Below are 25552 nucleotides of genomic sequence, written 5' to 3'. Positions count from 1 at the left end.
TGCTGCTGCTTATGCTCATCCACTGCAAAGAAAGATGCAACATGAATGCCAATGTCAGGTCCGCCAGAGCTGCGGTGCAGTGGTGCGGTGTGTCTGAAATCTAATTCACTTTTACTAGAAATCTGTGCAAAGCTCAGAGCAGTAAAGACTATAATAATAAATAATAATAATAATAATATAATAAGGAATAATAATGAATAAGGATGATATAATGATGATGATAATAAAAACATCAGGCCCACAGGTGGTGATGCGTTTTTTTTCTTCTTCTACTACCACCATGTTTTTACAATTCATACGGGTGTACTCACCGTCACTGCGGAGTGTCTGACTGCGTTGCACGCCGTCTGCCGTATCTCCGCCGCGCTCCCCGGTTTCAGCAGGTTCTTGGTGAATCTCCGGGTCGACTCGGCTGCCATCTCCTCATCTGAGCGGCCACCAGTGCACAATTCAAGCCTCGTAGTTTTTCTGCTGCAGTCACTCAGACCTGGTCCTCGCTCCCTAACATGAGCCGACCGAGCTGTGTTTACACACGCACACACACACACACATATATAAGCATACACGCTTCATACACGTACACGCACACACAGACACGCCGTCGGTCCATACACACACACACACACATACACATACACAGGCAGAGTACGGAGTGCAGTGCAGAAGATTGCATGTGTCAAAAGCACGTTGAAATAAAAAGCAGCACATCCGCTTATGCTTTGCAAATTAAAGCAGGCAAGCGAAGTAGACTGTTGAGTGAGAGTGGTGCTTTTATTTTGAAGGGTAGGAACATCATTTCTTTGGCAAACTTGACACATAAAAAAGAAGCAGATAATTATCAGTGCTGCAACTGATTTTTTCCATCCATTAAGCTTAATTAACATATATTTAAGATAATATATTTTGAGATATTTTAAATATATATATAGGACAATGAAAGTAAACCCAAATGTCTCTGCAGCCTTTGGATCCATTCAGCATTCATTCATTTTGTCTAAACTGCTGACATTGATTTGGTCAGTGTGTTTGAGGCTATACTGTATACATCATCCATCTCAAGGGGAGCTCTGAAATGTCAACTACTCATCAGCAGTCCAGTCACGACCAAGCAGGGATGGAGCAGCATTTACAGTGGAGGTTAGAGGATGTGGGAGACACACAGACCAACAGCGCCGCACAGCTGTAGGAAATGGTTAAGACATTTCCTATCATAGACAGGTGAGCTACTGCAATATAGAGAAATATGATATGAAATGGAATATAGCTTGTCTATTTTCATGATTTGTTTATTTTTGCAGTGCTTGTTTTTTTTTTTCTTCTCTTATAGTATGTTTTATTTTTTATGTATCAGCATACCAAGAGAAAGTCGTAGTATGTGAAAACCTACCAGGCAATACACCTGATTCAGATTAAGTTTGCAGTCAGCTGTTATTAAATGGAGATACTGCTCAGTAGATGTTGGTTCACGGGAGGACTAATAATCAATTTTTCTCTGGTCAGCTTTTCTTTTTTTTTTTTCATACAGTGGTGTTATGCCTCCCTCTAGTGTGCATAAGCAGCGCTGCAGTATAGACCTCAGGTGAGAGGTCTGCACAATTAAAAACTGTTAGAAAGTGTTATTAATGAGGATAGTTTTGTTTTATTTACATGCATTTTTAAGATGTCCGCTGCCGAGACTTCTATCGCTGTATAATAAGTTAATTGTGACTTTGTGGTGTATTAAAAATAGAGTTAATTAATGTTAATTAAATGAGAAGCCAGTGTTTAAAGAAACATTGTTAGTTGGTATCCTAATAACCAAAAAGTTCTACAAATGTAATTAGAATAAAACAATATTTAATAATTTCATCATCAATTTCCCAAAGAGTGAAACAGCGCCCCCTCTGGGATGTAACTGCGTGTCAATGTCAGCCAGGCTATGTGGTCTGAGTTGGTATTGCACCGTCGATCAAGTCAAAAATGGAGGGAAATGAGGTGAAGTTGATTTAAAAACGTATCAAACTGGATAAAAGGCGAGGTAGGGTGACTTTCATGGCTTGAAGAAACTGTGAATGGATAATCCTCTAGGAAGAAATAAAAAATAATTAAGTAAACTGAAGCCAGTTATACTTAAGTTAAGAAGAAAGCCGAGTCAACAAACAAACCAACAAAAGACCATTACCACGACAAGTGCAATTGAATATAACACTACATGAACATTTTATAAAGAAGACTGGACTTAATGGACAAATATAAGGTGAGTTAGACACACCACCTGTCAATTTTGTGTGTTTTGTGTGTGGAGGTTACATTATAGTGTAAATTTGCTGTTGTGTTATTGCATTACACAGTCAGCAGAGAAAGTGCATACAGGCTTTTTTAAATAACTTATAATGTCTCCAAATTTAGCATTTATTAGTTGTTCAGTTACACATTGACTATGTTATTTGTAAGAGAGGCTGTGCAAAATTCATTTTTCAAATTTATTTTTTTATTTTTTTTTTATTTTACCTGTGCTCTGTGAAGAGTTTAATAATGTGCTTTCTAGCTGTAGAGCTGTGAGTAAGTCATGTATTTGATATAAGCCTTCATACTGTACACAGGGAGGTCGACAGTCTGTGTCTGTATTATTTGTCATTGCAAATGTGCTTTAAAAAATTAGGTGAAATGTTTTGCCTTTTGCTTTCATCACAGCATGCACTTGATTTGGCATGAACCTATCCCAACATGACAGCTTTCCGCTTTGCTTTCTCCGTCTTCAAGCGCCCTCATGGTGGGGTTGAGATGTGAAAAGTCCATGACAGTCAGGACTTCTTGGTTTTCTTTGGTCTCTTGCAAAACTTTGAATGGTCACTATTCTGCTGCAGTATGAATCCTTCTCCACAAAGATGCAAACCAGAGAGTGTGGCATGTCTCTGAAGAGTGAAGTACAACTTCTCCTTTATCAGGAAGGAGTCAATTCACTGCAGGTGTCCACCTCCAGACTTGAATATTCTCCCCACCATGTTTCACTGTGGTATCACTCTCTCTCCTGTTTGTCTGCTTACATACACCATACATCTAAAACTTGGACTCATCAGTAAATAGGACTTGTTTACAGCCATCCACTGTGAAACCCTGGTATTTCTTAAGGCCATGCCAAGTGTTATGGTGTGTGGTCTTGTTTTCCCTCCCGAGAACTGCTTTAGAAACTACTACTGGTCCTCTGAGACCACTAAAATACAGCCTGCTTATGACAGTACATTTGCTGATTGGAGTCTTGCGTTCTTCATTTAGCAAATGCTGCGTCTGTGATCTCTCGGGGGAACTAAGTTTCATGTAATGATCTTCTGATGGTGTGGTCACTTTTGGTCAGCCTGATTGTGCTTTGGATACGACTAATGTAGTTTGTGTTTGTGTTCCATGCCCTGCCTCTTTAGAAACCTCGAGCCTAGCCACGATTTAACACAGAGACAGCCCCTCTTTGCTGAGAATAACAGAGTTTGACTTCTGAGTCTTTAATTTATTTCATTCTGAATCCTCAAATCTTTCGATTATTTCCAGGTCTACATAAAAATGTCAGAGATTTTTAATGTGGTTCCCACTGTATATATTTATATGCTCAGATAAAATGTAAGAAATATGTATAAATTATATATAATATATGTGACTTACTCAATGTTATCATGGAGTTTACTAATTGCATGTGGTGGTTTGTTGTTCCCTTTGTTGGTAAGATGACATACAATCTTACTTTATACTTTATTTCTTGTCTCACTTGACTTCTGAACAACTTCACTGCTAAAATGAGCACTCGGTTTCCAGATTGATTTAACTGACCATTTGAATGAACAGAAGTCTCCTGTCTGGCCCTTGTTGTTTTCAGTACTACCACTGGGTGGAGATTTGTGTGCAGAAGACTAAAAGGGACACCCTTGTCTTACCAATTTATTTTAGGATCCCACTCAAACTAAGCAAACTATTTTGATCATAGCTTCTTTCTTGTGAAATCTTCACAAGGGATGTCCTTCATAGGGACCTTGACTACAACCTTTTCTCTCTAGAACAGTGAATGTTAATATTAGTGATTAACAGTCCCTCCACAGAAACCCCTGGAACCACATTTATCTTGCTTATATGGAGATATTGATTTTGAGTGTATGGTCATGTATATGATGGATTGAGTGTGAGGTTAAAATCCTTTTGGAAATACACACTGTAGTGTTTCCACTACACCAAAACTACTATAATGAAGTCTAAGACAACAACTCTGCAATTAATCATATCCTGCCTTTATGGAGGTTATAATGTGTGTATATGTTTTAGAAAAGTGTTAGTGTGTTCTGAAGTCTGTAGTTTCTGGTGCTGTTATGTTGTGTTAAACTGAGAGGCGTCTTCAGTATCTTGTCCACCCATTTATATTAATAGATGAAAAAAATAAGAAACAAGACTTAAAACAGTGAACCAAAACTGAACATTAGAACTGTCATGAAGGTAGCGATTCTGTAGTATAAGGCTTGTATTAAAGTAGTATTAAATTTGTATACCAGATTTGATCTCTGGGTGGCAGCAACACATCAGGTATTAGATGATCCTGTGTGTCCGAGCAGAACAGACCGTCAGTGTGATATTAGCACCAATCCGACAACATTTATGATATATAATGTATGACTGAAGAAGATAACTATTAAATCTTCCAGCGAGCTGACAGACAATGAAGGCTTCGGGAACACACAACCTTTTCTTGTCATCGCAAATTAATCTGCTCCATCTGGAACAGATAAAATGTGTATTCTGTGAAATACATGTGCACTTTCCAACTCTTATGAGTTTAGTAAATGTAATTCAGCTGGTAAAACACACAGTCACGCTTGCGATATTCAGTTACTGTTTGACCAAAGGTTAAAAGTTCCTTAAGTTGATCAGTGCTGCTGGACACCTCCGCTCATAAACCATCCCTTCACACAACTAGCATTTACGTTTAATTCTGATTTGATGTCTGCTTTTTTTGTTGCTGTCCATCTTGACTAGGACAGTTTGTGTTTGCAGAGACTGCTGCGATAAACAAAACTGATGTGAGAATGGTAGGCGTATCATAAAAAAAAATGTGATGGTCCTACTACCTGGAGGCAACTTTAACACATAGAAAAGTATTTCTGTGGTCCAGATATCCGACACAAGCTGAGCACAGCCAAAAATCAGTCTGTACAGAAGATATGAAACACTGTGTTAAGCAAAGAGGTTCTGAATACATAAATGCAACTCCATTACCAACAGGATGTGTTGTATTTATAACCTGACAGCTCCAATCAATTGATCCATGGACAGACTAAAGAATGTCACTTACAGAACTGGCGGCTCTTTGATAGGGTAGCAATAGAGCCGTGTTTTAATATCTCAGTCGGGCTTCATAGCCTCTGTAGTCTCCAAGTCTTGATCTATAAATGGACCACAAAATCTGCAGAAATAAAACTACCACGCAAGCATAGACAAAGTTCCTTTTAAAATGTTGTGTTGAGTCCTTGCCCTCAACAATACAGTACTCCCACAGTAGTTTGGCAGTGACATTTACTTATACCACATTTTATGACTTCACTTTTAGGTCTTCACCACAACCCACGATCTCTGTGGTGTCTAGCCAAAACCTGAGCTCTAACAATACAAGTGTCTGAAACAGACACAAGATATCTTGTTACAGCTGAAGTTCCTGCCCAAGTAACAGAATCTAATCAATCACAGATTACTGTTAAATCAATTTCATCTTTGTATTTTCGCCTAGATTAGCATGGGACAGCCTCTGCCAAAAGAAGTTGCCTTTAATTCACTTCAGAGTTGTCTTTCAGTACATGATATGTCTTCTTAGCTGGCTACCTAACCATCATATCACCAGGATTTTGTTCAAGTTGGGAGATTATGTGAACCTTCAGTGTGAAAGTGCTGTGTGAGGTTACTGGGGCTTGCATTTTTAGAGGTCCTCTAAAGAAAATCACTACGCACACATCTGTGTTATTATTTTTTCCGCGTGTGAAACATGATGAATTTGATTTACACATTAAACTTGTCCAACGTTGCTTCTCTGTGGGCAAACCAGTCCTCTGTAGTACTAGAACACGCAGCTAATAAAGTGGCCACAGAATGTAGAAATAACATTTGGACACATGACAAAATCTTGTGCGGTCTGACAGACATCCCAGCTCACCTCCGAGCTGCAGACAGAGGCAGTCAGCTGGGGAGGAGTGGATTTAAAGAAAAAAGGGGGGGGTGGAGGCAAAAGAGCAGAAATGAAGAAGACAAGTAAAGTAGCCAAGAAATAAGTGCTGGTGTATTCATAAATGATAAATCAATCTCAAAATGGGTTAGCCAGACAGTTCTGAATGCATTGTGAGTTCTGTCCTAATCCCAGTCCTGTATGTCTGACAGTAAACGTTAACTCAGAGGTGAAAGTGAAGTGCAGGATATGGAAAAGAGAAAATAAAGCTGCCAAGACAGAAAAAAAAGGGAGTGAAGAGGTTTGGTGAAATGCTGAATCTCTTCGGGCAGGGGTTGGACATAGTGCAGCTTTAGGCAGCCTATTTTTCTTGTCAAGTCCTCAGATTCAATAACAAGATAGCACTCTCCGGCGTCCACAGGTTCCTCAATTCAGGACTATCTCAAAGAAAGGGGGAAAAAAAGAGCATTTGAAACCTTCGGGGAGAGCAGCAGGATCACATTTCTACAGACCAGCAGTGTCTAAGTCTAATTTCCTCTTTCACAAGCTAACACAAAAGGAGTGTATGTCCATCTGCAACAGGGTCCCCCCAGTGGGGAAAAAAACAATGGTGGTGTGTTAGGGGTGAGGGTCTGGTGCTTGCATGTGCACTGCTGAGTGTGTGAGTGTGTCAAAGATGTGGATACAATGTGTAGGAGAGTAAGTGACTTGTGTAGGATTCAGAGAGTATGGGGAAATGGGAGCTTTTGCCAGTGGAGGACAAGCTGATGGTGGATATACAACCACAGAGAGAGACTTAGATGAAGGGAGAAATGCAGCGATATTAAAAAAAAAAAAAAAGTAGGTGGAGAAGCAAGAACTGAGGAAAATGAAAACAGTTTTGCAAATAACATATGGACGCTTTGGTGCTTCCAACTGTGGAGGACAAGTGAATGTCAAGGGGAAAATCCACCATATATCTGTAGTTGGATTTTCTTTTCTTTTTTTTATTCTAAACACATCAGGCAGTGAAGTCAATATATGTGAACTTGAGCAACCTTCCCCTGAAGGTAAAAAGGACAAACGCTCTCGTTGGTGAGACGCTGACAAACCTTTTGTTTGTTTTAAAAAAAAAACATTGTGCCATTGTGTAACCGTACTACAGTTAGATGAATAGTGGCTCAATGATTTCCATGTTCGCACTCTTGAGAAGATTTCACAGCACCCACCACCAACTATTTCACTTATTTTAACCAAAATAAGAGGATCATATTTTATGGAGAGAATGTTTTCTGGTTTTCCCTCTGATGGACTCCATCTCACTTTCAGTAAAGTAAAGTGCTGTGAACTACAGCTGCTGTTAGCCAACGTGAGCTCAGTTTGTTAGCCGAGCACCAGAGGAGTGTTAGTGCTTGTACTAACTAAGATGTTTTTCAGGCCTGAGTTGTGGGAGAATGTTGCCAGTGTTGTGCCAGAACTGGATATAGGCGAGCGGGTAATATAACCAGGCTCAGCTGCTTCTGTGGACATAATAACAGAGGCAAAGACACTGAAAGGGATGGTGAAGAAGGGAGCCAAGAAAAGAAAAGGACAGAGTGACTAAGCAAGAGGCTGCCGGACAAGAGTAAATCTGGGACTGACTTTTAGTCTTTGGTCAGAGCTTGATGAAATAAAAGGCTGAACTACAGAGCTGGGCTTCTTGCTGTTGGACTAGTAAGTAATATTATCTGGCTGCTATGTCTTGTGTTGTTGCAGCAGTGGCGTTGCACTCTGAAACTCAAAAACAAAATGTTGCTTCAAGTTTCCTTTTTTTTGCAAATTCTAATCTGAGCTTTGCAAACTAGCTATCAAATGCAAATGCCCTAAACAGTAAGCTGATACGGCTGGTGTGTTTTGTCAGAGATGAATCATCTCATAAAGAGCCACACAGTCATAAATGTACAGTGCAGAGTTCTTTCCAAACCTCACTTGTTTCATAAATTATATTGGCTAACAGAAGCACACACTGCACACACGTGTGTGTGAGTAAGTACATGCACCTCGAGCGGGGTTGGAAGCTGTAAATATTTCTAGATAACCAGCCAAAAAGAGAGGCAGAGGAAAGTACAGAATTGGTACGGCATATTTTCACTAAATGCCAAACACAAATAGACACATTTGTTTCAATACTGTCCAATACTTTTTTTTGGTATTGTGCGAAACATGTGTATATCACTTACTGTTCTGAAAACCTCTGAATACGAAAAGTTTTCACCAGATGCACGATCATATTCATATTTGAACATATTTGAGCAGATAGTTCAGATTTAAATGATGATTTTTAGACTGTGTCTTTTCAGGCACGTTCTTGTATTTGAGAAATTTCACTCCATGTTAAAGAAAAAAAACCCTAAAAGCAAGGCATTAGGCACACATTTTATTAAGTATTGTATTATTTTTATTATCTTCTTATATATCTGCCAATTATTTTCTCATTTACTCGACTGTTGTTGGTAAGAACATAGTAAAAAAAAAAAATGCCCATAACAATTTAGAGAAAAGAATCAAATCCTCACATTTAAGAAGTCGATATATTCTTTCAGTCAATTTATTGATCATATCATCTCTACTGTGATGCGAAATATCTACGGATGCCACGTCTTTATATACATTTTATACAGTGTAAATATGTGCGCTTGCTTTACGTGTACTGGTAAATATATACATCTCAGTATGCTCACTGTGTTTTTTTTTGTTTGTTTTTGTTTTGTCTTTCTCTTTCTACCCACTGAAAGTCGACCAGATATGTGAAGTGTCACTCTGAGTCCAACACAGATTCCCAGATACCAGTTGACATGCCTTTTTTATTTGTTTTGTACTCTTACTTTGTAGCTTTTCTTTGTGCTCTTTAATAAATGAATAGCATTCATCTTCTCTTATCCCTCTCCTCGTTCACTTACCCTGTGTGTGTGTGTGTGTGTGTGTGTGTGTGTGTGTGTGTGTGTGTGTGTGTGTGTGTGTGTGTGTGTGTGTGTGTTTGAGAAGAGTGTCTGGTGCCTGGGGTGAAATCAGGCAGATAAAAGGCAGTGATGAGGTCTGGATCGTCAGCATCCTGACAGCTGTAGATTAAATTAAAGAACTTCTGACAAATCAAACAGATTTCTCTCTCTATCTCTCCCTCTCTTTCCCTCCATCTCTCTCTCTCTCCCTCTTCACCCCCAGAGCCCTCATCAGGCGAGCTGGGTGCGGAACTTGAAACAAAATGGATTTCATCTTTAAGGGCTTGGGCAGGCTTTGAAACAGCACCAGCTGCTGGGCCTGCTTGTCTCTCTTTTTCTTTCTCTTTTGGACTCGTTGGCTTGCCTTTATTTTCCCAGATACTTCAACAAACTTGAGCCATATTGTGACAGATAAAGGTAGAACATCAGTACTTCAAAAACTGACAGTAATTGAGAGATGAAACAGACACATTTCCCAGGTTCTGAGAGGCCCGCTCCGAACGGCACATCAAACGATCCCACTCGGGATTCCAGGGAATGGCAGAGAGCGGCGCTCCGCTCCCACTGGATCTAAATGCTGCCGTAATAAGATGTTAGTACTTTCTAATGTGGTCTATTGGCAGTTAAACCTACTCTGATATGAAAATTTAAGTCAAATAGGCTCACTGCTGATCCTGCGAAAGCACACGCGCACACACAGATGCTCAGAAAATAGCTACTACCATCATGAAAATATGTCTGTCATTGAAATTTTTACCCCCTAATGTGTGGCCCTCATGTGACTGCCAGTCTAACATTACACAGATTTATAAACGAAGCCTAATTCAGACACATGCTGCCCCACAAAGGCAGTAACTGACAACTGTGTGTCATGTTATCAGTCTTGTATCTGTAACCTTTATATTATCATTTTGACTGTATCGTTCCACGTTTTTTTCATGAATGTCCCCTAGTGAAATCCATTTAAAAATAATAAAACATACCAAAGCCCAAGATTAGCACCATCCGTTAGCCAAATGCTTATTAAAATATGTTCAAATATGTGAGTGGCTGGTGGACAAAAAAAGTTGTTTACATTTTTTCTTTGGTGCTTGTTTGATGACGAGGAGATAAAGTGGGATATAATTTTTCACACACATTATCATGATCATATTTAATGTTGATCTGCTGATTATATTCTGGATTAATCTTGGTTTGGTTTATAAAATTACAAAACATAGTCAGTTTAGTTTACCTTGTTTTATCAGTCTAAAAGCAGATTATATTTAGTTAATTATCATATACACACTGAGCAGCCACTTCAGTAGATACACGTGTACAAACTAGTGTGATCCAAACTTTGCCGTAAATTTTACTTTCATGAATTATTCGTTTATGTTTCATTTTTTTTGTTGACACCGTCAGAGAAGTATTCGTTGAATTATTATGTTTATGGTTGAGGTTGTAGTTTGCAGTTGTGTTGAGCTGGACTGCATTATGTTGAGAGGTGTTTTTAATATTTTGGCCACCCCTTTTTACATGCATAATATTAGAAACACCTTTCAATATAATGCACTCTAACAGCACACACTAAAACCTCAGTAATAAACATACCTCTCTGACAGTATCAACAAAAAACGAAACACTATAAGCTTCATAAAAGTTGAACTTATGGCAGAGTTGTTGTGTTGGATCACGTTAGATTGTACCAGTGTACCGAATGAAGTAGTATTAAAAGTATTATTTATATTTCTTTACATGTTTGAAATAAATCTATTCTGTCCCATACATGACAAAGAAAATAAACGAATCCTTACAACTGAGAGGCTTTGGTATTTTTACTTGAAAAATTATTGAAATGATCAATTGTTTATCGCTTGTTTACTAATTAATTTCTTGTTGAAGCGAATCGATTCAACGACTCATTGTTTTACGTCTACGCAGAAATCAATGTGGAAGGATAAAGGAGGCCGCGGGAAGTCATAACTTAAAAAAAAACAAAAAAAACTAAATCATAGTTTAGTGAGTTGCTATAAATTTGTGAAACAGCCCAGCTCCTTCAAGAGCACAACCAAGAAGAGAGGACCACAGAGTATATTAGAGGACATAATTTAAATGTAATCATGAGGAAACAAAAGAGCTAACAGAACCCAACCAAACCAAGCAAAACAAAACTACGCAGGGTGTCCGGAGGGAGAGAGAGCAAGAGAGAGCGCCGTCTTAGAAAGGCCATGCCTTTATAGATGAGGCCACAGGTGAGGTGGATCTCCCCGATGAGGTAGGAGGGAAACAGGCAGGGAGAACCTATGAAGGGAGGAGCACAGAGAGCAACAAAACACAAAATGGCATCACAGCCTCGATATTCATTGTAATGCATTGTATTCAATCACAGACGGGCAAAGGGAGACCTTTAAATGAGGGATTCACCATAAAGACCACAGATCATCTCCAAGAATCTTTTCAGTCACTAGAGAGCAGTATTGGGCAGCGATGAGAAAAGAGACACCAATCGTGTGTGTCTGTGTGAGAGAGAGATAGGGAATGTAAAAGACTGTGTGGACTCAAAAAACGAAGCTTCAGCAGCTGGCCAAACAGACTGAGCAGGGGTTCAGGCAAGAGTGTGTGTGTGTGTGAGAGAGAGAAAGAGAGAGAGAGAGAAGAAGTGGTGCAGACTGCTGAAGAGAGGCCTTCTTCTTACCCGACTCCTCGGCCCTGCTGCTCAAACCAACAGAATTAATAGGCTCGTTTGCCAAGAAAAACACTCTAATCAGTGGGTTTCCTCTCATTAAAAGTTAATTAGTTTGACACGAGTTTCCTGCAGAAGAAAGTATTGGCCACTTAGAACTCATTAGAGCCAAAGGAAAACATCACACTGAGGAAAGCTGGAGGAGAGGAGAGAAAGGAGGAATGGGGGGCACACACACATTCATACACTGTAACACACAGCGCGCTGAAAAGACTCACGCTAGCTGGCACTTGTACTGATATGCACATTACTTTGTTATTCCAGAATGTTGATGACATATGTAAACATGCATGCCAGCACACATATACATCTAGACACACATCTAGCTACATACACATGTGCACGCACACACAGATAGACTGTAAGTTAATTTAAAAGACGTGTCAGTGGTCCTAACTTTTATTCCTTGATGGTGTCAGTAGTAGCAAGAAACAGTTACCCTGGGCTTTATGTTTATACACAATGTGTACCTGTAATCTTTTAATAAGTAAGTAGCACCACAGCTGCTAATATTCACTGTCACAAACTTGCAGTAGTCACTGTCACACAGTGATTCAGGACAAATTGTTGGAAACAACTTATAATGATGATAAATCAGGTAGCACCGTCACTATCTTGGATCCCTTGGATTGGATTGATGACATTTTTATCCTCATGCTGTCAGTTCACATCATCTGGTCTTTTGCTGTCAAACAATAGTAGTGGCTTTTGTGATTTACAGAATCTAGTAAATATCTTCACTGTTGACAATGCACTCACCTTTGCACAGAAAGCCCCTCTTTAGAAGCCAAAAGAAAGTTCATACCTCCACCCCCTACCTGACATTTTTATCAATCGGCGACAAATAAATAAGAACCCAAGTAAAATTGTGAAATAAAGGTCAGCAGGTAGTATGAAGAATAACTAATGTTTGTTTATTTCCCCTACATAAGTCATACTCGGATGATGCACTAATGGAACCTAATACTGACTTTGTTAAAACAACATATCAAACATATTTTAATGTTTAATATACTCAAAACATGTAAATACAAGTACAACTTAACAGATAAACATTTCTTCTGAAATTATTATAGAGCATTTATGTGGGTCTCGAGCCGAACTGAAGCAAATGAGTGAAGAGATGACTTTAACAGACGATGACTTTGTTTATTTTTTCAAACTGATAAAGTTCTTTTCACAAAATTTAGACCGTAAATGGAAATAAATGCATTTTGAAAATGATTTCCACAATACAATCTTGTGCTTCCATTACTTTGCCATACTGTACTTGTTATACTACACTGTAACACTAAAGCAGGTGTGGAAAGCTTCTCAGCACTCAATATTTCATTCAACACATTTCCTAGAGGAAATTACAAGACTCACATTGGAGACAAAGAGGACAGAATTCATAACAGACCTGGGAGAGAGTAGAAAGGAAAGAAAAAATGTAGGAATGTGTCTGCTAAGTAAAAAAAAAAGAAGGAATAAAACCACATCTACCAGTTTAATGAATTATTATCAGAAATTACATCCAGTGGATTTCGGTTTCCATTTGGGATGAATTTGGGGTCTCCCACCCTACACTGTTAAATAGCATCGGACACACACATACACTCCCAAACCCTCCCCCATTTCCTCCTTCGCTCCATCTCTCCACTGCTCACTCATCTGTCCAGTCTGCTCAGACTTCCTCTTCTTAATGAATCATGAAGTTTGTCTTGTTCTCCTTAATAAGCAGTGTTTTGCACAGAGCGGGTGGAAAGCGCAGAGTTTGTTTTCCTTTAATTAGCCGGGCAGGTTCTCTGGGCACGGGGCTGAGGGAGTGAGAAGGCCTGGGCCCACGGAGCAGCATCAGACGAGGAAACGCTGAGAAGCAGCTCGCGCTGCCAGGTGGCCGTAAGACGAATGGGTGCGGGCACAGACCGAGACGGGGCAGGAAACATAGAGGCATGGTGCTGCGAACTGAAGAACAATGATAGGAAATGTCCTGGAGAAAAAAAACACACCAGTCAGCGGTGAAAGAAGGAGAGAGAGTTAAAAAGGAAAGAATGTCATGTTGGAAAAAGACAAACAAGAAGAAAGGTAGAAGAATAAGAACTGCAAGTATCATTTTAAGGAACTTTACTTGAATATTTCCATTTTATGCTGCTTCATACTTGTATTAAACTACATTTTACCAAAGGTGATGCGAATCTGAACTTTAACATGCAAATCTGCTGCCGACCTTTGAGAGAGCAGTGAGCCAGAGTCCCAAATGGAGGACCTTATCGTAGCTTTACCTGCATTTTACACTCAATACCTCAACTATTTATTATTTTTTGTCCACTTTTATTCTAAACTATGTCCTCACGTCACAGTCTTATCAGTCACTTATCTGGACAGTAATTGTTTCTGTGGCATTTGCAGTCTTTTAATAAACAAGTACCGTAAATTGTATCACAACTTAGCAGACAGTGGTGCTCTCAGTCACCAGTTAGGGGAGCTCCGCTGCTCAATGATGCAGTCATTGCCAATGATGAATCAGAAAAATCAGTTCAGTTTTATTTTATTTACCATGTGCTAAAGCTTCATACAGAGAACACCTCTAGTTAGTGGTAGAAATACATCTGTTGAAGAAACATCTGAACTTATTGTTCCATTAAGCAACAGAGCTAATGAGCTTGCCATCAAGTTTTTTGTTGAAAACTGTTTGGAAAAGGGCAAGCACTTTAAAAAATAAAAGCCAGGTGATTGGATGAATCATCGATTCATTGTCGATAGACCACCGTCTAAGCGCGAACATCTTTTCTATCAAGAAAACCTTTCAAGTGCCGTTCTTTGCTCTTCTTCTAGTGAAGAAATACCGTAACTGCTCATCAGCAGCTACACTAACCTCTTGTTTTTAGAGCAAGCGGTCACATGTTGTCACACTTAAACCACACCTGTAGCTCACACTGGCTCATAACCACTGTGATCGGACACAAGCGCATGGCTTGAAGCCTGGCAAGATGGATTCTGGCGTGATCTTGTAAGAAATCCTAAAATATACATATATTATGCATGTAAACATAATGATAATGATGATAAATGAAAAGGTCCCATTCTGTCTATTGAGTATTTGAGATTGTATTTTTACAGATTGGTATTGTTACTTTTTGTCAAGTAAACTAGTTTTTCTTCCATCACTTGACATTAATCTTTGAAATTTCCTCAGAGAGTAGAACAAAAGTATTTAAAAGTTGGCACTATGACACAGCACAACAGTCATGCTCCATTACACAAATGCATAAACACATATACACACATACAAACATAAAAACAAAGGTGATTAAGTGTAAGAGCATGATGAGACCAAGATCAGCATGGCTTTAGAATGGAAACTGGAGTGTTTCTGGTGTGAAAGCATGAAATAACTTGCGCAACTTGAATTGTTGTAACTGAAGACACACCAGAGTAGCAAAATAATCTGTTGTTTATTTGAGGCTCTGAGCTATTTGATATACTTAAACACTTGTAATCAATTCAAAGTAATCCTCAGAGCAGCATTATTATTTTGACTGCATGTCTCATTGTGATTGTGTGTGTGTGTGTGTGTGTGTACATGTGGAGCTGCAGGATCACAGGTATAAGACTCTCATCAGAGCGAACCTTTGTAGAGTCAATATCAGAGGCTTCACCTCAGAGCCTGACCTTTCCAGCCTGTCCTCTCTCTACAACACCCGCCACCACAGGCACACACACACACACACACACACACACACTCAGACACACACAAGCCTACACCTGCACGATCAATCTTCCCCCGGTCAGTACGACAGCAAAGCACAAAGCCAATCACATCAACACAGTCGGGATGCCACACTCACCTTCTGACGAAATGTCACTAGAGAGGCTATGTCAGGAGACCTCGGGCCTGTTAAACATCTGAGTGTGTGTGTGTGTGAGAGAGAGCGAGAAAGAGAGAGAAAGAGAGGGGGCAGCATATCTAGAAGATTCTGGTTGCAGATGAATAGAGGAGTGCATATGCATTGTGTATTTAGCTGCAGCAAGAAAGTTAAGTTCTGTGATTCACTTAGACTCTGACCCTTTAACACATTTAGCAACAGATGATGGACTAACTTTATTACCAGCTGGTATTTCAGCAACTTTTGTATTACAAAGCTGCAGAGTTGAGCTTTGTCTATTGAGAGCACCCTGGAGGCTATGAGGATAATGCCAGCGCTCTGCATTTCAATAAAAAGGCCAGCAGTTGATAGGTGGTTAGGAGACATCCAACTAAGAGTAACACAACACAATAAAGCTATAATATACTTTCATTAATTCATCAGGAAATCAATTTACGTCCTGCAGACTCAGGTCTTACCCTGAATGATTATGCTTCAAATGCACTAATTAAACAATGACTGATCTTTTTTCCCCCCGCAGTATATTATAAAAAGGACTCTGGCCAATCAGATTTATGATGGAGCCTGGCCAATACTGTGTACCGTATACTATTACCTTACCTGGGTAACATTGTGTTTTCGTGTGAAGTGGGATGCCAAAACGAAGCTTCAGAGCCCATCTGAGTCTCACGTCCTACAGACAGCCGTCTGCGTCTTCTCCTGCCAAGCTCACCTGGGCTGCTTCACCTGTGCTTGTGACCCAGTGGTGCAGTGCAGCTCTGTATGCGTAGAGCTGTTGGTTTAATCAAAGAAAAGTGGTGTGCAACACTGCTATGTGAGAAAAAGGTTAGCAAGGTGTTAAGACATACACTCACAGAATGAGAGTAGCTCAACAGATGCCAAATGGCGTTTCTTTGGCGAGCTTTTTTAGTGTAGCATGTAGTGTTACGTGCCACTAAACACAAATAAGTTATTTAGATAGATAAATATGGGGTAGTTATTTAGATCAGATCAGTTTCATCAAAGCCCAAAATAAACAAAAGTACAAATTTGTCTCAAGGGACTTCAGAAATTGTAGAACATATGACAGCTTTTAACATGCTCGATTCGGATAAGAAAAACCTTCTCGTAGAGACATAACAATTGTGAAATTACAATATGAATATGAATCAGAGCAAGACAAAAGCTGGGCCCCTCTATACCACAGAGTGCTGGAAAGAGGACAGACCACATAAACATACATAAACATTTAGATTGTTTTTACATTTTGTGATGTAAAGTAATTCTACTGTAAATTCAGATGAGCGCGGGCTCAATTTGTTTGGTTTCGTATTGGGTTTGTGCTTATGAAATGAACCTAAAGTCGTTGAGTTAAAGCTCCCCACTAATGTTTCTATGATAAAACCATAAAACAGTACAATGAAGAACTGTTTATGGCTGTGATCAAACCGCCACAGGCCTTTTTCCAGCACACAGTTTGACTTGTCATAGCAGGAAAAACACAGGTGTTACATACAGCATTAAAGACGGCTCTGTTCCATTAAAGGATCCCATTAAGTTGTGATGTTTTAATGCAGTGACAAGGTTTTGGAAGATAAAATGTATTTCTACACGACTTCTACACAAAGTCGTGTTTTTTTTTGTTTTGTTTTTTGTCCTAATGATCACATATCAGACTAATGCCATATCTGTTATTTATGTCATGTCTGTTTTGTTTCATGTATCTTTTAAAAGAGAGCCCAACCTTTACCAACTAATGATAATACATTTAAAGAAGCTCCCATTCTTATTTAAAAAAACAAAACAAAAGCTTCTCATAGACGATATTCATTGACGTGATATATTCATATTGTTACATGAGCAAAAATTAAAACAATTGTTATATCATCCACCCCATCCACTAGTGAGATCACAGTGAGGAAATTGTAATATGTGTAGGAGAATGTTGTTAAAGTAATCTGTATAAAGAGAACTGCACTTACAATTGGTTTGTTTGAGAATAGCTCTGAGGACTAAGAGATCAATTCTGGCTGGCAGCACCTACGTTTCAGACATCAGAAACATTTGCATTGTTTGATTGTGGATAAACCAAGTTTAGACATAAGAGTATTAGCCCTAAGGTTCGCCCTGTGCTTTTGTGTTTTTTAAATATATATTTATTTGTTTAGGGCAAAGTGGGGTTATATTTAGAGAGATTGATATTCTCTATTTACAGAATGAATTATATTAACCAAACAAGAGGTCACCGGCTCTGGCTAGCATGTTGGGGCTAAGGGAGTGTCTGGAGTTGAACAATATCAGCGTAACCTCTGCTTTAACCCCACATATGAGCACTATTGATTCATTCACTTTGAAGAGGTCCTTGAAATTGTTTCGATGAGGAACTATCGTGGCAGTCTATTGGGGCATCCAAGGCACCAGTCCAAATGAGAATGTCTCCAAGCTGGAGACAGATAGACAGACAAAATCACAAAGGCTGTGAACAAAGACAGACAGACACAGACAAAGAAAAAAAAAAAGAAAAAAAAGGGAGAAAAAGAGTAAAAGAGCTATAAAAAAACAGAGAACTCCTTGTTTCAGAAACAATGACTTTCCTGCTGATAGAAAGCGATGCCTGAGCTGTTGCAATATCCATGTCTCTGACAGAACTCAGGGCGTATCAGGCTTATTGCATTACCTGAAAAAAAGGGAAAGGGTAGAAATAATCAAAAATGCATCAGAAATAATGCACTTTTCAGACTCTATCCATCATTGTTTCGGCACCCTCGATCCTTTACGAGAAGAGAGTGAGCAGAGGGAGGGGGGCGAGGCGCTTGCTCCCGCTCCCACAGCCAAAGAGGAGGATGGGTAATTAAATTGTGTGTCGCTCTCTAAGAACTAAAATGAATGAAATAGATGAATGCTATTGCATTATGCCACAATCGTGACCTGCAGAAAACTAATGGCAGAATAATAGTTTTAGGTAGTGGCTCTATTTCTCTGATGCAGACAGCCACTTGAGTGAATATGCAACCGTACTCGCAGTCAAAATGGTTTGTCCTCCACCTTGACTATGTAATGGTCTGCCTGCCCGTCTGTCTGTCTGCAGTATGCGTCTATCCCTCAGTCTGTTGGCTTGTCGGTCTGTGACCTTACTTCCTGCACAGCTGTCTTTCCATCCATACATCAACCCACCTTTCCCTCCCAAGCTGTCACGCTCAGATCAACCTATTTACCAGGCCAACACGGAGCCCAAAGTGGCTGAACCGATTTAGTTTTTTTGTTTCTGAAGCAAGCAGCCAAACCAGCAGTCTTTTTCTCTATTCAACATGCCTCCCAGAGATGGGGGCCTTGCTTTGTAGTTTGTTGACTGTAAAGAGCTGGGAAAATTGTCCTGAAATCCTGAGCAAAAAGGAGTGTAAATAAAAGATCAAACCAGGCCTGTGAGCAGAACCAGCGGCCTGGTACTCAGAGCAATAACTCACCACGCGTCACCACGTATTAACTTGATGCGTTCAGCCAGGGTGGAGAGAGGTAGCCAGGAGCTTTTTCCAGCTGCTCTGTAGTACAGTACAATCACCTGAGGAGGAACAGCATATTCCGCTCGTAAAGAAACGCAGCTTATTGAAGCTCTGAAATTTGATGTTGCTCATCGAGGACTTCTTGCTTTGCAAAGATTAAAGAGTCTGCAAATGTGTGTGTTTTCTGCCTGCTTAAAATGGATCTTAAGCTGCAACAAATCTCTCAAGTTTTACTTGCGGATGTTACATGGCTGAAAGCGTTGCAGCGTCCACCTCACTGCTACTAATCCACGATTGTTTCAACTGCAAAATCAGAATGGAGTTTAGGGTAAAAAAAGAAAAAGAAAAGGCATGATACTTTCCACAAGATTGATTTTGCCACCCCCCCATGTGGCGCCTGGCCAGAAGATGGCAGCACCCAGCTATGATTTGGCCTCCTCTGATCTCTATTGTGTCCACCGGTCTGTTCATGGACATGCTGCGTCCAATGATGGATAGAGATGTTTCGTAGCTGCGCTCGCTTACACAGTGTAGGTCACTGGGCTGATTGGGGGCCTGGTCCTCACCACTGCACTCTACATTTAAACACGCTGAACCAGTTAACCGCAGCATTCCTGGATCAGCCCACGAATCATCAGCTGATCAACAGAATCGCTCATGACACATCCTGGCAGTGAATACTAAACATAACTTAACAAATAGCTGTCTAGGGAAATGAATGAGAAGATGCCAGCCGTCTCTGAATACACGAGTAGACAAATACACACAAATAAATGACTGCTCAAACTTCACAATAGCCTTGAAGTAAAAGTTGTTGTCCTATTGTTAGATATAGACAGCCGAGGTTTATTTCTGTTTGTATATGCTGGAGGGGGTTGTAGCTCTGCTCCTGTTGGCCCTGTTATTTGATTTCCTCTTTTACAAAGGCCACAGTCAGAGCTCATGTCAAAAGAATGCATGCAATAACAAAACAAGCTTGACTGATAAATACCCTCTTCTCAGTGTGTGTGTGTGTGTGTTTTAAATGTGTGTGTCTCTTCAGGGCTGCGCTGTTAGTGATCTTCCTCGAGTGCGTCTGACAGAAACAGTCTGACACACACACACACACAAAAAAAAAAACCCAAAGCAGCTTGAGACTCTTCGAACCCTCTAATGATGTTTAATGATACCTATCAGTGATGGAACACACACACACACACACACACATTCACACCCTTTCAAACCCCTCCATGAGTAGCAGCACCTTGCCAACTGTGGTATTACAGACAGGCGATAATCAGGTCAGCCCGCAGCTCCTCCGGGATTGAGGTGTTCATAAACATTCCTGCTGCTCTTTTGTGTTACTTCCTGCGGTAAAACAGCAAGGCGCTCCACTCGAGCCGACACAGGCTAGTGTGTTGGTTCGCCCCTGGGTGCACCATCTCCGTCTCTATGTGGAGGTAGACACACACACACACACACACACACACACCTTCTCTGGGATATTAAAACACACTCAGGCTTCATGTAGACATATCATCAGAATATTAACCACCTCATTAGCATAAAAAACCCTCCCAGTCATCTACATCTGATTTGACATTTGGCATTGAAATCAGTACCTCGACTTAAAATAATATCTAACAGCATTATACATTTCTTTTAAAGACCGAACAAATGTGTGTGTGTGCGCGCGCATGTGTGTGTGTGTGTGTGTGATATTACTTGAGGTTGATACTCAGAGCCAACTACCTCCTCCTCCTCCATGTACGAACCTTCTACAAACAAAGACCAAAAGAATACAAAGGCGTGGGTTCAGTGCATGCCTTTTTTTTTTTTTCTCAAGGATGTCAGCCTCTGCTTTTCAAAGATTTGACTCTTGCTCCGCAGTCAAACAAAAACCTTTTTGGTAAATTGATTAAGCTCTCCAAACTTTTTCAGGTTTTTTGATGCAACTCAATGTGAAAAGTTCAATGTTCCACTTCGCTCGCACTGGAAAGTTCACAAACATTTTGTCTTCTTGTCTCTTGTCAGTGACCCGGGGCCTTCTGTTGGAGCAGGTGCAAAGGGGAGGGGGGGGGACTTTTCTTTTTTTTTTTTTTTGCTGGAGTCTTTTACTGTTGAGGAAAAAGAAGAGATAAACATCTCTTCTTTTCACTCCAGCTGTATGTTCTATCTCAGTTATTTCACTTTTTGGAACTTGTTGCAGTCGCAAATTCACCATAATTTTATTTTATGGCACGTGAGGACACTTTTTCAGAAATGGGAGTAAGATTAGGGAAAGTAAGATGTTTATAGTTTTCTTGAGTTCTGTGCTGCCCATGGTAGTCCAGCTCTCCTTGCTCCGTATTTAACTCCATATTTTGGCTCTGCATTTGTCTTTTGTTGTACCCACTGTCTTGTTTTCTGCTTCATTTAATCCAAAATGATCTGAATAATTCTTCTCTATTTAGGGTACTGTGAGTAAAGAATTTGATATTTCTTCCTCTTTTTGACAGCATTTTTCTTGCATGACTGTTAATGATCAAACTCATTTCTGTAATCAAACTCTACCTACAGTACACCACCAAACCACAAAATGGGCCAAGAAACACAAACCCCTCACTAGTAGCCGCTATTAACAGTGTTTAAGTTAGATTATGGTGGATTTTTCCCTTAACACTACTGTATATACTATCCCAATCCACTCAAATTTTCTCATTCTTCCTGTCCTTTGTCCAACCTGTTTTTTTTTGTTGTTGTTTTTTAAAGGTTTCTTTTGTGCCCCTTTTCAAGCTTTTATTGTATAGAGACAGCTGAAGAGTGACAGGAATATAGGGAGAGAGATGGAGAATGACATGCAGCAAAGGGCCGCAGGTCGGATTCGAACCCTGGGGCGCTGCGGCAAGGACTGAGCCTTTGTACATGGGGCGGTTTCTCTACCAACTGAGCTAAACAACACCCATGTCCAACCTGTTTTAACCCCACTTTTTCTAAGCCCTGGTTGACCTGTCCTTGGCTACAACGGGCCAACTCAGATGCAAATACTGTCCAGACCTTGAGAGCAGTACGGCTCTTCATCTCAGCCCTCCGCAGTGTCAACATGTCTCCAGTAGAGCTATGTAAACAGCTCAGCCACAGCACAGGGCCCACTGTCAGAGCCTGATTACCCCAAAACAGCCCCCAATCAAATGGAAATGTGAAATAAATCACAAGTGACTAGCTCCGCTTAGAGGGTTGGCATCAGTTTGCTGTTGTGGCTGATTCTGAGGGTCAGGTTTAATGCATCAAAATAAACAAGGCAGACCAACTTTGTTTGTTCGCTCACCAGACTACACAAGAAATATTTTGTCTTTCGCTGTTTTGATGATGAAGCTCAGAGAGCACATATGCCGTGTCTGAGTGATGAACAGTCAGTGGTGGAAGAAGTATTCAGTTACTTATGTAAATAATAATAAATACCACAATGTACAAATAGTCCATTGACGGTTTGACTTGTATAGCATTATTATCACAAAAATATAGCAAAAGTATCAAATATAAAAAATACTTATTATGCAAAACAGGCCTGTCAGTATTATTATATTATTAACTCATGGATTATTAAAGTGAGGCTGATTGAGGTGGAATTATACATTAAATAAATTACTTTATAGACTTTTGGGCATTAATATGAATCATATAACAGTGCATCCTATTTAAAATGGTCATTTAAAACATCCATCTGCAAAGTACATAACTTTAGTTGTCAAATAGACAAAACAATTCTAGAAGTGAAGTGAAGAAGTAAAGCAGAGCAAAATTTTCAAAAGTTCAAGAGTTGTACTCGAGATCAAATATCCAGCATTGTGAAGATGAAACTTAAAAGAAGACGCAAGGAAGGAAAGTCTGTGTAAAAGAAACAAAACAATGGTCCAAATGAGGAGGATTAAGGTCTAAATCTGATATAGCCTACTGTCTGTGTGGGACTGAGGCAGTGGTTGTGGTGTTAACATGATGCTGTAAGTGTGATAGCCCTGTAATACCATGTCATTAAACTGTTATGGTTACACAGCTGAGTGGAACAGAACAGTGCGTGTATAACCTTGAACGAGGCAAGGCTCTTCAAGCTTCAGCCCAGCAACAATCTATAGGGCAGAGGGGAATGTGCAAGTGTGTGCGCACACGTGTGTGTGCCTCGTCACAGCACCCAGTCTGATTTGTATATTCAACATTACAGTTTAAATAAGCACAAAGTCCTTGTGCCACTTTTCAAGTATTTGATCAAAATCCAATATATCTAAGTTGAGCAGAGCTATGGCCCACTACCCAAAGAAAATACACTGACAAACCCTGTTTCAGCTTCGAGCCTTTACACAGGAGTTATAGCATGAGAAAGAGGCAGAGATGTTGGCGATTATAAGAAGGGGAATTTCAGTTTTGCCTTTGCACAGTTGTTTTGTGGTTGTTGTTTTTTTTGTGTTTTTTTTTAGCTGCAGCTGAATGTTTACTGTCATGACTCACTTTTATTATTTTAACTCCAAATGACCACTGAAAACATGAAGACATGCACAAATTGTTGACTGAACCCAGTATGTATAACAAAAGTTTAGCATCCTAATTTGAAGAGTGTTTATAGAGCACAACCTTGCAGGCTCCGTTCTCATCTCGGTCCAAATGTGGTTACACCTCTCTTCCTCTGTGCCAGCATCTGTCTCTTTCTGACTATGTCTCCACTCGCCACAGCTGGGTCACAAACCTTTAAAAAAAACATCTAAATTAAAAATCTCTGCCCTGACCGATGTTATTACAATCTTTAACATGCCAGTAAACATTGATGAAGGCGAGCAGTAATGTGACCTGCATGTGGATTTATGCAGCCCTGTGAAGGCTGGCTAGCTGCTGGGTGGGTCGGTTGATGGTGCTGGGAGACTGGGCTGTTGTCAGCCTCAACACTGGCCCTCTGATCTCTCTCTCTCTTTCTCTCCCTCTCTCTCCTCTGCTAACAAGCCCTTTCATTTCCTTTCTGGAAAATCTGTTCTTCATAATATCACACACACAGAGCTGGAGTGGGAAAGTGGGGAGACGCCAAGGAGAGAGGCAGAGGGAGTAAAAATTTAGGAAATTTTCCAGACAAAAAGACTTGATTCTTACCATATTTCCATTCCATGTGGATGTGGCTGGCTTCCAATGATGAGCACTGACTGTGTGTGTTGGTCAAAGATATAATTGAAGGTTCACTCTCTGGCTGTTGATTGAGTGATGCTAAACAGTGCAGGCAAATATGGGATTATACATACAGAAGCTGCAGGGTATGGATGAGCTTTGTGCTGCACCACCAAAACCACAAGACATAGACCAAAGAAGAATGAATGCCCGAGACATCATGTTCTTTAATAAAAAAAACTAACCAGGATTGGGTATGGCGTGTCAAAACTGCAAAGAACATCCACTCTTCTCTTAGTATTTTATGTAAAGTCAAGTCAGGGCAGAGTTTATTATAGCCCAGTATCACAAAGCATGGCTCAAATGGCAAAACCGCATTAAGGAAGGAACACACAAAATTACATACATGCTGATAGACAACACATTTCAGGCATTTCAGGGAATATCTGGCACATGCCAAACCTACAACCCTCAGTGAGAAATGTACATAAGTGAGAAAACACATATATAGAAAACACATATATACATAACAATCAACAGACATAGTTTAGTATTTAGGAAGGCGAAGTCAGGTTTAAGGCTGATGTGAAAAGACAAGTTTACTTTTGAATGAGCCAACTGAGGTAGAATTTGGGTAGGAAGCCCTACCACCTACTGATTTTTAATTTATTTATGTAATAGTCAGGAGATGGACATTTTCGAATATTAGAGCCCCAGTACATATATGAGGTGTAACTAAAGGTGATTAGTAGGATGGTTTGGTCCATGTAATATTATAATATAAGTTAAAAGTAGAATCTTGAAGTCAGATCTAGCATATACAGGGAGCCAGTATAATGAGATAATGTAGTCAGATTTTCCAGTTTGCTAATAGTTGATTTAGGTGTACTAGTAGTCAAGCCTAGAGAAGACAAAAGAATCTCTGTAATATTTCAGAAGTGAAAATATGAAGTCTTTGTAAAATTATTAATGTTTTTCAAAGGAGAGATTGGGATCAAAGAGGACAGCAAGATTTCTAAAAACAAGGGCTTTGAGAAATTGTGAGCCAGCTATGTTCAGTGTGAGAATTTATTTTTAATCTGCTTTAAAACAAGAATTAGCATTTCAGTTTTCTCAGCATTTAAAAGAAGGAAGTTAGAAGACTCCCATCGTTTCATTTCTGGTATGCATTCTTCTAGTCACAGCAGCAGATGACAGGCGTCAGGCTTAATGGAAATGGAAAGCTGAGCATCATCTGCATAAAAAAAACTAGT

General features: G+C 39.8%; 1 protein-coding gene across 1 annotated transcript in view; it reads right to left on the bottom strand.

Moving 5' to 3' along the window:
* dock10 (dedicator of cytokinesis 10) overlaps positions 1-628 on the bottom strand; it is a 60533-nt gene extending 59905 nt beyond the window's left edge. The window contains exon 1 of the mRNA XM_027280225.1: positions 312-628. Within this exon, the coding sequence (XP_027136026.1) occupies positions 312-419 (108 nt within the window). The 5' untranslated portion in view covers positions 420-628. The remainder of the gene's footprint in view (positions 1-311) is intronic.
* Between the last annotated feature and the right edge of the window lie 24924 nt (positions 629-25552).

The sequence above is a fragment of the Larimichthys crocea genome, chromosome VII (genome assembly GCF_000972845.2).
Source record: "Larimichthys crocea isolate SSNF chromosome VII, L_crocea_2.0, whole genome shotgun sequence".
Lineage (NCBI taxonomy): Eukaryota > Metazoa > Chordata > Actinopteri > Sciaenidae > Larimichthys > Larimichthys crocea.
This window is presented reverse-complemented; position numbering and strand designations above follow the sequence as displayed.